Raw genomic sequence first — 13,781 nt, forward strand, 5'->3', positions numbered from 1 at the left:
TCATCCAAGTCAGACCAAACTTTGCACTTTCAAAGCATTCAATTGTTGATCTTATAATATTATGGCCAATTTAGGCAGGGAGCCAACACCCCAAACTAGAAATCGCAACCTTGAGCCTTAAATCAGCCTGTTGCTCATATTTGTTTGCCTCAGTCAGGTTAATTCACCAGTATTTCACCGAGGTACTTAGATGATGGAGTATCAAAATATGTTCTTCCCCTTTTTTGAAGAGGGAAAAATTGGCATCACCTAATGACAAAATTTGAATAGCACCTCCTGTCAGCCCACCCTGAAGCAATCCTGACAGTGGTTGTGGGCCTGCCCACAGGCTAGATAATCTCATCCTCAAAGCTGCAAGAGGGTACATAGTGGCAAATGATCTAGAGAGAAATCAAAGGGTACCATCAATAAAAAGATTATGGCATGAAATGCTTAATAATCTTTTGTTGGGAAATGACCAGGAAGGAAAAAAAATAAATTGACCTCAATATACTTCAATTTTCTTTGATTGTATGTGTTTTAAAATTTCAAAATTCCTTTCCCTGGACAGCTTCATATTTAGTGAAAGAAAAGAGTGAATAGTGGACATTATTAGATGTTACATTTTGCTCAGAAAAGTACATTAAGCATTTCCTGAATTCAACAAATATACAGACTTCTTTAGGTTCCAAATGTACCTTTTTCAATGTCATTTCTATTGAAGGTCTCTTCAGATCCATTTCTGCTGGCCTTGGCCTCTGATCCTTTCCTGGTGTTTCTTTCTTCAACCTGGTCTTTGACCTCTGCTTCCTTTGTAGTGAGCTCTGACTCCTTGGTCCCAGCTAACTCCTTCCTGCTGTGGCGGCCTGTCTTGGAAGGAGTGGATCTGTCAGGAGACACCTGCTGCTCCCAGAGTGCCCTTAGATGGTGCAGGTGCCTTTGCTTGCGCGGATGCAGTCCTGTAAGCTCGATGCACACCTTTAGGTTTGTTACTTCACTTGAATGAGAGTCTTCTGAATTGTCTGTGGATTCATCATTCATCTCCTTCTCAGTCCATTCATCTACTGTTAGGTCAAAATAGTTCAGGTCAATGAAACATGCCCTAGAGCTAATAACACTACAAACAAACCCATAGGTAGTACTAATACTCTGACTAACAGAGGACTATTACAATTTTAATACCAACGTTATCTCAATAATACAAATGCATTATTTTTTGTGATCACAACATAATGATACTGGAGGAGTGTGACTTTTGGGTAACTCTCAAGCTAATTCTGTTATTACCTATTTAAAGACAGCAGTATTATTTTTCTATCCTGCCATTCTCAATTTTATTCAGTATTTATAAATCGCTGACATTTTTTTTTTAAAGGCAAAATAAAAATGAATACATGGAATTTAACTTGTGAAGAGATGAATTTTTGCATTTGAACTTTTAGATTTTAAACAATGACATGCATTTTCTTTAAAAATGTGCTTATTTCCTATGATGGTGCACTTATATATGCACAGCACTGACATGAAGTTGTAATCAGAATTGCTGGCTTTTTTGTTTATCAAAAGCATGGTCTACATTAAAATGATTTACTGTTGGGACACAAATGCTATCTGCCATCCTTGATGAGAATGAGCTCCCCGATGGATCAATGTACTGTTTGGTGTGGTACATGAAAGTCAAAGATCAATTCGTGTTCTGTGCTAAGTTAGATGATCTCACCCAAGTTACCATGGGGGTACTACAACAGGCCCCAGGCTAGGAAGGAAACTTTTTTTTTAAACAACCATGTGATGCTGCTCTTTACTGATATTCAATGATTCCTGCAGAATGTGTGTGTATGTGTGTTTTGGATGAGAACATGATTGGGTTTGGTTATGATGTCTTCCTCGTAGTCAAGGTTTACATATGCAGAATGACTATATCAGGGAAGGCAGGATGGAAATTGGAAAAATATGGACAAAAAAAAATATCAAATGGTCAAAGATTTTAAAACTGCCAATTTATCCCTTAAAAATATATATTTGATGTTCTCTTTCTATACCATGTTAGTTGTCCTTCTGGCACTCGTTTAACCTCTTTTAGCCAGGACACCTCAAATTGTGATATTTTTATCTATGCTAATCAAACACAAATCCTATTTCACAACAGTCGGAACTGGGATACCCCAATATGCTGAGGTATTCAACTTAATAGCTTGACCAAGACCAGAGGGAACAGACCTATCTGGGACAACCAAATTAAGGGCTAGATTTGAACCTAGGGTCGCAGCATTAGAGTCCAGTATGGCACTAGTCCCACAAGCAGTCAGTGTTACTCACTTTTTAAATGATTGGTATTTAAGGCCTGCATCAGCACTTCGGGACCAAAAATTTAATATGGTAAGAGTATAATTCTCATCTTACTCAAAGGAAACAGTGCACTGAAATCTGATTTTGCAAATTGTTTCAAATCTACTTTACAATATTCTGTATTTAGAACTTAAGAATTTTTTTTTAAACAGATGTTTTAGCACATTCGCATTTATATTGCTGAAAAGGAGAAGCAACCTTGAAATCTTTTGTGTATATCAAACAGAAAGTTAGACTTTGATTATATGCCATAGGTGTCTATTCAGCTGGGCTTTTCAATCAGGTGGTTTTCAAACTGGCTTGGTATACATGCAGTATTTTACCCATTCCAACTTTGAGTCTTGTTAAATTATTCCTCAAATTTTTTTGATCAACAAAGTGCAAAATATTATGATTTTCACCTGTGATGGAGCTTTGCCTTTTTCTTTTCAACTTGAAAATTTCTGGCTCCATAGATTGACTGATGCATTTCTCGTTATATCCCTTCATCTCGGATTGTACTTCATGAGTGTTTATTTCATCCAGGTTGGCCTCTAACCTTTCCTTGCAATATTGGCTATTCTTGTCAAAGCTCAACTCAGAACTATAGCTAGCATCCTTGCGATGATACGTTTGTAGAGCTTTTTCAATGTCCTCATTAGAAGCAGATTCATTCTGGGTGGTGAAACTCTCTGTATTGGTTTGATCAGTCCAATATTCTCCATTTTCATAATTTTCAACCAACCCATCTAGGTGCTTTGCATTACCATCTAGATCATCTGTAGAAAAAAAATGGCTAATTAGTTCTCAAATGCATTTCAGTATTCTATGTTTGATAATGAGTAGAATTCTGAACTATTTGCTTCTCTTTCACAAGAAATAAAATAAAGTTTAAAAAACTCAAAAGCACCAAAACCAAGTAAACTTACAACAAGTAATCAGGCCCAGTCTAAACATTAGAAAACTTAGGAGAGTAGTGACAAATTGGCAGAGGCACTAAGCATAATTTTCCAAAATTTGTAGAAACCAGGAATTGTACCAAATGATTGGAGGGTGACAAATGTTACACCCTGTTCAAAAAAGGGGAAAGGAATAAGCCAAGCAACTATAGATCACTTGGCATATCAATAATAGGAAAACTTCTAGATGGCAAATAAGAGGCCAGATTTGGAGGAAAACTCAGTGGATTATAGGATTGGAGAAAATTGCAGAGACAGTGATTTGTGAGGCCATGAAGGGATTTGAACACAAATATTTGGCTTTTAAATTTGAGGTAATGGGGGGGGACTGGGAACCCAGATATGAATTACCCAAATCGGTGTTCTGTACACAAATGTAAGTAACATAAATAAAACAAGTGATTTAGAAACACCAATTCAGTTTATGAATTATGAGTTAAGGGTCATAATGTAGTAGCCATTACAGAGGCCGGACTACAAGATGGGCATAATTGGGAGCTAAATATTCCAGGCTATAGGATCTTTAATAAAACAGAAAATGCTGGAAATACTCGGTAGGTCAGGCAGCAGGTGTGGAGTGAGAAACAGAGTCAATGTTTCAGGTAGAGGTGTAACTGGGAATAGCAGAATCAGCAACAGTTGCCGTCTAGAAAAATGGGGTCAGAGGTCATGATCTGAAATTGTTGAACTTGATGTTGAGTCCAGAAGGCTGTAAAGTGCCTAATTAAAAGATAAGTTGCTGTTCCTTGAGTTTACATTGAGCGCCGTTGGAAAAGTGCAATAGGCCGAGGTCAGAGTGGGAGCGGAGCGAAGAATTAAAGTGACAGATGACCGGAAGCTCTGGGGTCACGCTTGTGCACTGAACGGAGGTGTTCCATGTGACCCCAAACTTTTAATAGCCTGTCACTTTAATTCTCTGCTCCACCCTCACCCTGGCCTCTTACACTGTTCCAATGAAGCTCAACGTAAGCTTGAGAAACAGCATCTCATCTTTTTATTAGGCACTTTACAACCTTCTGGACTCCAACGTGTACAACAATTTCAGATCATAAACTCTGTCCCCATTTTTTCAGACAGTAGTTGATGATTCTGCTACTCCCATTTACACCACTTCTAGACCCATCTTTTGTTTCTTTATTTGTCCCATTACCATCTCCTTTTGCTTTGTACAAACATACCATTTTTGTCATCAAATCTCTCCTGCCTTCTGCCCTATCACAGATCTTTGCTTTTGTTCATTCCTCCCCACTTTCCCTGCTTCTGCACTTGTTTAAAATCGGTTGCAACTGAAACTTTTTCCAGTTCTGACGAAAGGTCATCAACCTGAAACGTTAACTGTTTCTCTCTCCACAGATGCTGCCTGGCCTGCTGAGTATTTCCAGCATTCTTTATGTTTTTATTTCAGATTTCCAGCATCCGTAGTATTTTGCTTTTGTATAGGATCTTTCGAATGGACAGAGAAATTCAGAAAGGGAGTAGCAAAATTGATTAAAGACACAATTACAGTGGTAGAAAGAGATATCAGGATGGGTGATCAGGCAGTAGAATTGCCTGAGTGATCAGTATATCAAAATGGATGAAGAAATAGAGAGATTTGTATATCCAATTTTGCACTATTAGTGTGGGAGAAGTGCGAGAGCTAGGAGTGCATAAAAATAGATCTTTGAAAATAAGAATTTTTCTATGTGGAATCCTAAGAATTCTTTCTATGAGCACTCAATGGAAAAGCAAGGCCATGATGATTAATCTGTACAAAACATTGTTTAGGCCACAAAAACTGAAAAAGCTAGAGATACTGAACAGGTCAGGTAACATCTGTCAAGTAAACATGAGGCAGTTGAGGTTTGAGGTATAAAATCTCAGAACTGAAAGATGTTACAAATGAACAGTATTTAAGAAGGAATATAATAAGGGAAAGGGGAAGGGAAAAAACAGACAACACACACACACACACACACACACACAGGAAAAGACACAGTGCTAAGGTGGAGATTAGAAAATGGCGAAAGAGCAGAAGTGATATGCACAAGAGACAAAAGGCGGCAAAATGAGATAAATCAAAGACAGTAAAAGACACAGAAGAGCTCAAGAGGCATTAGTAAATAGAATGGGAAGCATGAAAAACTGGCATAGCGAAGCAGGCTCCAGCGGCCCAAGAGTCTGGTGGAAGAAAAAAGTAGGTTGCCACCAGGGGCACAGACCACCCTGCCACAGATGGAGTCCAATGTGCAGTTTTGAGGACCCCATTATAGAAAAGCTATTGGAAGTTCAGAAAAGGTGCAAGCAGATTTACTATGATAATTCCAGGAAAGAGAGACTGGAAAAAACAGGATTGTATTAATTACAACAGAGAAGGTTAAGAGGTGTTTAAAATTTTAAATAGCTTTGAGAAGTAATTAGTGAAGCATTATTTTCCACTAAGCGGTTAACTGATAACAAGCAGCATAAATTTAGGATTAGTCCTCAAAGCAATTCTTTTTCTTTCATAAAAAGGGAGGTTAGCAACATTTCTTCACACAAAGGGTTATTAGAATAATCACTGCAATATTGCAAGAGACTACTGAAAAGGAGTTAATCGTGACATTTAAAGTGGAATTAGGTAAACATTTGAAGAAAAAATATTCAAGGATACAGAGAAAGAGCAGCAAGATAGGATTGGAGTAGATAGCTCCAGTGTTTAGCTAGCAGCATCAGTGGCACAGACATTGCGGGCCAAGCTTCTCCCTTGCTGACATTTCTATTTACTATGAGCAGGTCACAGATTTTTACAACATACAATTTCTTCAAGATTAAAGAATAATGATTTCTGACATATTTGGAAAGGGGCCTTGCTTTGTTTAGTTCTCATTATGAATGTGATTTATACGGGCTCAAGTAGGAACTAATGTTTTTAATTTCCATAACGTAAACTTTATGAAGTATAGGTACATATCTTGCAGAGCAAGTTAGATGTAGATCATACATCTACATGTTCCCAGTTTAAATTCAATTCTATCTTAAAATCAACAGCAGTAGTTTCACTCAAAATTCTGAAACTAATTTCCAATAAATAAGTAAAAACTTCAATTTTCCAGATTCTTGCTTTCAATCTACTTGAGCCATTTTGATGAGCAGTGCTGATGGCACCCCATTTTTAAAACATAGAAAAATCAAGTACTCTGGAATAGTTAGTTCAAGATTTAAGCACAGAATTACAAACAAGTTCTGGTCCAAGCAGAACTTTTATTTTGCTAAATTAGTGATGCCTTTATTAGGATTAAGTGTATGAAGACCCATTTAATATTCCTTGAACCTTTCTTTGCAAAGGCACAATGTGTACATACCAGATTGGTTTCGTGTTCGCACTTTCAGAAGAAGTGGAATAAAATCTCGGAAACCATTCTTTTGCTTCTTTTGGATGGCTAATTTAAAAGAAAAAAAAGAATTAAAAATACAGTTTTTGGCTGGTCAAACAATCAATTTATCAGATTCAATTAGAATTCAGCACTGTAATGGTTTTCTGTGATAATCTAATAACTAAAACCACAAGTGAGATGGATGAATATAAACCTAGAAATGACTGCTTATGTTATTAAAGGATGAATGCTTGATGCACTTGTATGACATTTCTGGTTTACTATTTTAGCAAAAGCATTAACTGATTTAAAATAAATGAACTAATGCTTGCATTACAGTAGTGAATAGAGGAATGGATTACAAATGTATTAAACACTCGTCTGCTAATATCACCAACAGCAGTGTCATTCTTCAAATTCTATTTTCATGCTCCTACGACTTTACAGCAGGATTCACTGGATAGTGTTCTGGAGTGGGCTTCTAAGCTTATTTTTCTTCCATTCACTAGCACACCTTACTCTGCTGCTGAAGGACCACGGTTTGATTCCTGGTCTGTATTGAGTTAGCTAATCACAGTTGGGCCACACTATAACTGCTCTCTTTGTCCCTAAGCTAGGATTGGTGGAAAGTACAGGTATGTGCACATTGGCTGAGGACAGGTGGAAGCTCATCTGTGATGCCCAGCTGTGGCCTAATAGTCTGTCAACACTCACGACTTAGGCATACATGAAGAACAGACACTTAGGCAAGGACTGCCAGCACCACTGAAACAGTGCCTTTGGAAAAAGAAAACTTCTTACAACTTAAATCTAATTTCAACTTGCTGGCATTGCTGTTAATCTTATACAACATGATGTTATCAGTAGTGTTTAAGATTTCTGGACAATCACTTGTATAACAGTAGATTTTTTGTGGTCGCTTAAATCACTTGATCACAGCTAACAAGAATCATATGACGCATGGCACATCCCGTAATTTATCACCATGCGGTGTACCATGGAAACACTCCATAGCATTGTTGTCATGGTAATAGTTTCAATTCACCACAGCAACCAGGCAGTTCCATTACTGGTCTTTCATTGTCAGATGACTGGCAGACGAGCAAGTAGACTAACAGAGCATTGAAGTGTCAACCACTAATTCAGGAACATTAATGACCTTGTGGAGACCAAACCTACTGATTGAACTAATCACCGAGACTAGCTGGCTTTCCCTTTTCAGGGTCACTTTCTGAATAAAGCATTCAAAACTATACAATATGCAAGTCACTGAAATATTAACTGTGATAGCCATAGGACTCACTGAATACATGGGGATTAAATACAGAGGCTGGTGGTCTTGGCCATAAAAGGAGTGGCGAGCGGTGGCCATGGGCAGCGTGGAGGCCCCGACTTGCAAGGGAACATCAGCAGCAGGTCGGGGCCATAAAAGGAGCAGCGAGCGGTGGCCATGGGCAGCGTGGAGGCATGCCACTGCAAGGTACAGCGTCAGCTGGTGCAATAGGGCAACGGCTGTGAAGAGTGACGTCATCAAGATCCAGGTCGGTAAATGGAGCGTGGGCAGATACAGCAGCGAGGTCAGGGCGAAGGAGCTGCGAGAGACTGTGGAGGGACGTGATCGGGGCCCAGGGGAGGTGAGAATTCGGGGCCAGGGGCAGCACGGACCACGGGCCAGCCCACACCGCAATACGTGTGCGCACTAGGTCTGTACAGCAGAGCTGGTCTCCAGTTGTCTTGGGTAATCCTTGCCACTGGACCAGGACCTAGCTCTGTCAAGCCCGTGTGGTGGCTGGTGTGCAATGGCCACCATGTTAAAAAAATGCACGCACAGGCATCTTCCACCCTTCAGGATGTAGTTCGGGTCCTTCATTGAACTCGTCCTTTTTTTGGCGTGGAAGCAAGTCATCCTCGTTTCGAGGGACTGCCTATGATGATGATGGGTCTAGAAAATAGAGCTATGGTGAATACACAAATTCATAATTCTGTAGTCTCAGAAATCATACATATTTCATGTATCGGGATAGAATTTCTCCTCGCTAACACTCTATCAGCGCGATGCAAGCAAAATCAGCCGAACCAGCGCAAAAGATCAGGGAATTGATTATACAGCCAAATCCATTTACATCCATTTTCCGCGATCTTTTACACTGGTTTAATATTCAATTTGCCCGGATCAGGCCCTGCCAACAAAACTGGCCACGTCCACAGGTGGAAATTGCAAGATTCCGCTGATTGCGCTGGTTAGGGAAAATGCACTCACTTTTTTTGTTATAGGCGCACAGACACTAGTAAGCAGGTTTTAAAAGTTTTCTCATATCAAAAATTATTTAATTTACTAATAAAATGTTTACACCAATGAAACTATTAAATGGTTCAGCACAGTTTCTTTTAAAGTTATTTTAAATCGGGTTACTCTCAGGAGGAGGATTAGACACTTATTAAAAATGATTATTTGTGATAAACTTATTTTTAGCAGTATTAATAAAACTGCACTAGGTTACTACTCTTAACTACATCAATGAATACTTTTTAAATGGAAAGAAAAATAAACGATTACATTCTGTTACGCTGCCTGCTTGCACTGGTTCATGGAAGACTCTATGTTTGTGATTAGGCAAATTAATTTTAATTGGAAACTTGAACTGTAACCTAACCAGCACAATTTTGGGCACAATTTCCTGATTGCCCCCAAAGCAGAAACTCTACCCCATCATCTTTATTTGAAAGAGGACACAGTCTAAATGACAAAGTCCTTGAAATTATACTGTGGGTTAAAAGTGCGCCATTCTTCTAAAATGTCTTAATCAGAGGATTAAAGAAACTTCAGATAAATGAGATAAGCATTTGTTCGCTATCAGCGTACTGTGTCGCTTCATAACCAGAAGCCAAAAATCATGATTGCTGAGCTTTGATGTTAAAAGCCTTCCCTCTCCTCCTTGACCACAAATGAAGCAGTCTTACTAGTATTGTGGCTCTTCTCTGTTTAAATCCACGGTACCAAGTCCCGGTCAAAAATATTTTCAAAAACTGTGCATGCACCTGTCATATATGCTTTCCTTCCTCCAGGTAAAAATAGTTAAGAAAGAAATGTTGGTAAGGGGCCATAAGATTATTTCACCTGTAGTGGAAAAGTGAGGGGACTTCGGACAGTCACGCTAGGGGTGGCAATGCTTTTAGCAACAGTAAACTTTACTTTTGATGATACCACTGTTCATAATGGCAAGCTCGAGTCTTTACTTGTGTTCATATTTATAAATTCAATGAATTTTAAATGGACAGTCAAAATATTATGGCAGTTATCGGTCTCAATTGCAGTCACATTAGTAAGACAGACTGATGTAGTGCAGCTGCACATTGCTTCAAGCGTCACCAGATAGTATGCTGCAACAAAGTGTTTTCAGGACAATTTTTCTTAGCAACATATATATTTACATTAGCATTATTTTAGATGTACTTATAAATAAGCAACAATGTTGCTAATCGGAGTACTTGTTGACACATAAGAATGCAACAGGTGTCTGGGAAATTATTAGCACATGTCCTGGGTGGAAACGCGTGGTCATGGCGGTACCCAGGACCTCTCGGCTCCAGACCTCATTACAGCCTTGCTTCAAACATGGACAAAAGGGTCGAATTCCAGAGGTGAAGTGAGAGTGACTGCCCTTGACATCAAGGCAGCATTTGACCAAGTGTGACATCAAGGAACCCGAGTAAAATTGAAGTCAATGAGAATCAGGGGGAATACTCTCCACTGGCTGGAGTCATCGGTAGCACAAAGGAAGATGGCTGTGGTTGTTGGAGGTCAATCATCTCAGCCCCAGGCCATCGCTGCAGGAGTTCCTCAGGGCAGTGTCTTAGGCCAAACCATCTTCAGCTGCTTCATCAATAGCCTTCCCTCCATCATAAGACCTTATTAATGCCGATGTTTGCTGATGATTGCAGTGTTCAGTTCCATTTGCAACTCCTTAGATAACGAAGCAGTCCATGCCCGCATGCAGCAAGACCTGTACAACATTTAGGCTTGGGCTGATAAGCACAAAGGAAGATGGCTGTGGTTGTTGGAGGTCAATCATCTCAGCCCCAATGGCAAGTAGCACAAGTGCCGGGCAATGACTATCTCCAACAGAAGAGCCTAACCACCACCCCTTGACATTCAACGGCATTACCATCGTCGAATACTGCACCATCAACATCCTGGGGGTCACCATTGATCAGAAACTTAACTAGACCAGCCACATAAATACTGTGGCTACAGGAGCAGGTCAGAGGATATTCTGCAGCGAGTGTCTCACCTCCCGATTCCCCAAAGCCTTGCCACTATCTACAATGCACAAGTCAGGAGGGTGATGGAATACTCTCCACTTGCCTGGATGATTGCAGCTCCAACAACACTCAACCACCATCCAGGACAAAGTAGCCCGCTTGATCGGAACCCCATTTGCCACCGTAAACATTCACTCCATCCATCACTGGCGCACCGTGGCTGCAGTGTGTACCATCTACAAGATGCACTGCAGCAACTTGCCAAAGCTTCTTCGACAGCATCTCCCAAATCCGTGACCTTTGCCACCTAGAAGGACAATGGTAGTAGGCACACGGTAGTAGCCAACTCCAAGCTCCCCTCCAAGTCACACATTATATAACGCCTTTAACATAGTAAAACATCCAACGCCACTTCATAGGAGCGTTATCAAACAAAATTTGGCACAGAGCCACATAAGAAGATATTGAGTTAAGCTTTAAGAAGTGTCTTAAAGGAGGAAAGAGAGGCGGAGAGATTTGGGGAGGGAATTCCAGGGCTTAGAGCCTTGGCAGCTGAAGGAACAGCCACCAATGGTGGACCGATTAAAATCGGGGCTGCTCAAGAGAATTGGAGGAGCACAGATATACACACCATCCCGACTTGAAAATATATTGCTGTTCTTTCATTATCGCTGGGTCAAAATCCTGGAACTCCCTACCTAACAGCACTGTGGGAGTACCTTCACCACATGAAGTTCAAAAAGTTGGATCACCTCCACCGTTTCGAGGGTAATTAGGGACAGGCAATAGACGCTGGCCTTGCGAGCGATGCCCACATCCCACGAATGAATAAAAAAATATATAACTTTATTAGCGAAAAAAAAAGCAGCTCTAACCACTTCGTACTTCCATTTTGTAGACAGCGCGGGAGACATACTGTACTTTTTGTTGCATCAGTCACTTTATTAAAATAATAAATGATGATATTTATCAATAAGAAAATGATTTACTTGGAATGTAAGTGCACCAATCATTACAAGAGATTATATCATCAATCTCCTATAACCTCCTAACATTACTACTGCTGTTGTCACTCACCTTCATCAAAATTTTCTCCTGAAATAATCTCATCTTCTGAATCCTCCTTTGATTTCTTTTCCTTCATCCCAGTGAAGTTTTTCCACTCCGTGTCACTTAATTTGTTGTCCTCTAAGGAGTCTTCAGATACCCTATCATCCCGTTGCTTCATCTCAAGCTCAGAGAAGCGCATCATAGCACGCTAGAACCATAAACGAAAAGATTAATGAAATAATAGCATAGTCTGTTCCTAACACGTTACCAACAGTATTAAATTTGTCTCATTTTCACACCTGTACTGAATGCTCATTGAAAGAGATTTTCTAAAAGCAGCAAAAGATAACAACACTTGAACAGTGTTCTTAAGTTGTACTGATGTACTATTTAATAAAATGAACAGCTATAGTGTCCCCCATGAAAAAGGAAGAATGTTGTATGTTTAAAAAAATTCAGTATATTTCTGTTGCATATAATCTTGAAACATGCTTGAGAGTTTCAACACAACACAAGGAAGGTAGTTTGTACACTAGTCCTGGGGTCCACATCTATTGGCTCACTGCCCAAACTTTGTTAACTAAAATCATTTAACAGTTCTTTTCATTTAAGTTAAAACAATCTGAGAAAAATCTTAAGAACTGACCTCACAGTAAGCAGCAGGCTGATATAAAATACTGTCCTCTTGTGATAATCCTTCCATCTATTCAATTAAAATGATCACTCAGTGGGGAACTTTTTCATTCATTTTTACAGACATAAACCAATATTTCACAACAAGAATGAAAATCATCAAGAGGCTTTTCACCTATCAAAAATATGTGTAAAGGTGCAATGTTTACTGAAGACCTTACAAACAATAAATACGTATAGATTGCTAAGTACAAATGTGTGGACAAAGCAAAGAAGCATGAAGTGGGAAGAATTCACCTTGTTCATACCACAGCTAGTGGACCCATATATTATGTACCTACCACAGGGGGAAAACTCATCTTTGCGGGCCTATTGACATCACTAATTGGTTTTACCTCTGCATACTTCCTGGTTTAAAGCTATAGTGCAAGAACAATAACAGCAGACGATGCCTAACATTTTGAGCATGCTACAGAAATATAGAATAAGGGTGGCCATGGAGATGAATTACATATGTGTATGCAGTTCCAAAATTCATTCGAATGAGCAGCACAACCATGAATACAAGGACAAAGCCAATACGTGACAGTGTACAAGTCTGTAGCTCATTCCCTGACCATCCAATATTTGGTGGTGTACACATTATTTTTTTCCCCTAATTTCTTTCTTGAAAATATATGTTGCATTGGAATGATTGGACTATACAGATGAGGAGGCCACTGATAATGAAAAACAAAGGGCACGTGATCTCAATGGTGCAATATCACAAGACTACTGGCATCAAAAGTGCAAAATTTTTGATGCAAGCCCAAACATTATATGGGTACGGTAGCCTAGTGGTTACAGTGCTGGACTAGCACCATGAAGATCTTGAGTTCAAATTCCACTACGGCAAATTGAGAAATTGAATCCAATAAATGTGGTAATTTGTGGATAAAATTACCATGAAAGCTACAGTTTTGTCATTAATCCTGCAAGACTTGCCTACATGTGACTCCAGTCCCATACTATGTGGCTGACCTGTAATGCCCTCAGGACAATTAGAAAGGAGCAGTAAATACTGCCTTGCCTGTGTCGCCAATATCTCAAGAACAATTTAGATTTAATTGTTGCTATGCATCATTACTTGCATGCTCATGAAATTGTTAAGTTGGAATAATCACCAAGGCAATTCTTTTATAACACAGCATAGTATGGGATGCATCGAGTAGCCTTTAGTACGATTCAAGGCAGA

General features: G+C 39.5%; 1 protein-coding gene across 10 annotated transcripts in view; it reads right to left on the minus strand.

Moving 5' to 3' along the window:
- bcor (BCL6 corepressor) overlaps positions 1 to 13,781 on the minus strand; it is a 344,096-nt gene that overhangs the window by 44,552 nt on the left and 285,763 nt on the right. For 8 of the 10 annotated variants that reach the window (XM_070893427.1, XM_070893425.1, XM_070893426.1 and 5 more), the window contains 5 exons: positions 12,561 to 12,617; positions 11,942 to 12,122; positions 6,590 to 6,667; positions 2,730 to 3,086; positions 678 to 1,043 (listed from right to left, as the gene is read on the minus strand). In XM_070893427.1, coding sequence (XP_070749528.1) covers positions 678 to 1,043; positions 2,730 to 3,086; positions 6,590 to 6,667; positions 11,942 to 12,122; positions 12,561 to 12,617 — 1,039 coding nt within the window. The remainder of the gene's footprint in view (positions 1 to 677; positions 1,044 to 2,729; positions 3,087 to 6,589; positions 6,668 to 11,941; positions 12,123 to 12,560; positions 12,618 to 13,781) is intronic. The other 2 variants (XM_070893429.1, XM_070893430.1) reach the window with 2 other exon arrangements.

Source organism: Pristiophorus japonicus, chromosome 11, assembly GCF_044704955.1.
Source record: "Pristiophorus japonicus isolate sPriJap1 chromosome 11, sPriJap1.hap1, whole genome shotgun sequence".
NCBI lineage: Eukaryota > Metazoa > Chordata > Chondrichthyes > Pristiophoridae > Pristiophorus > Pristiophorus japonicus.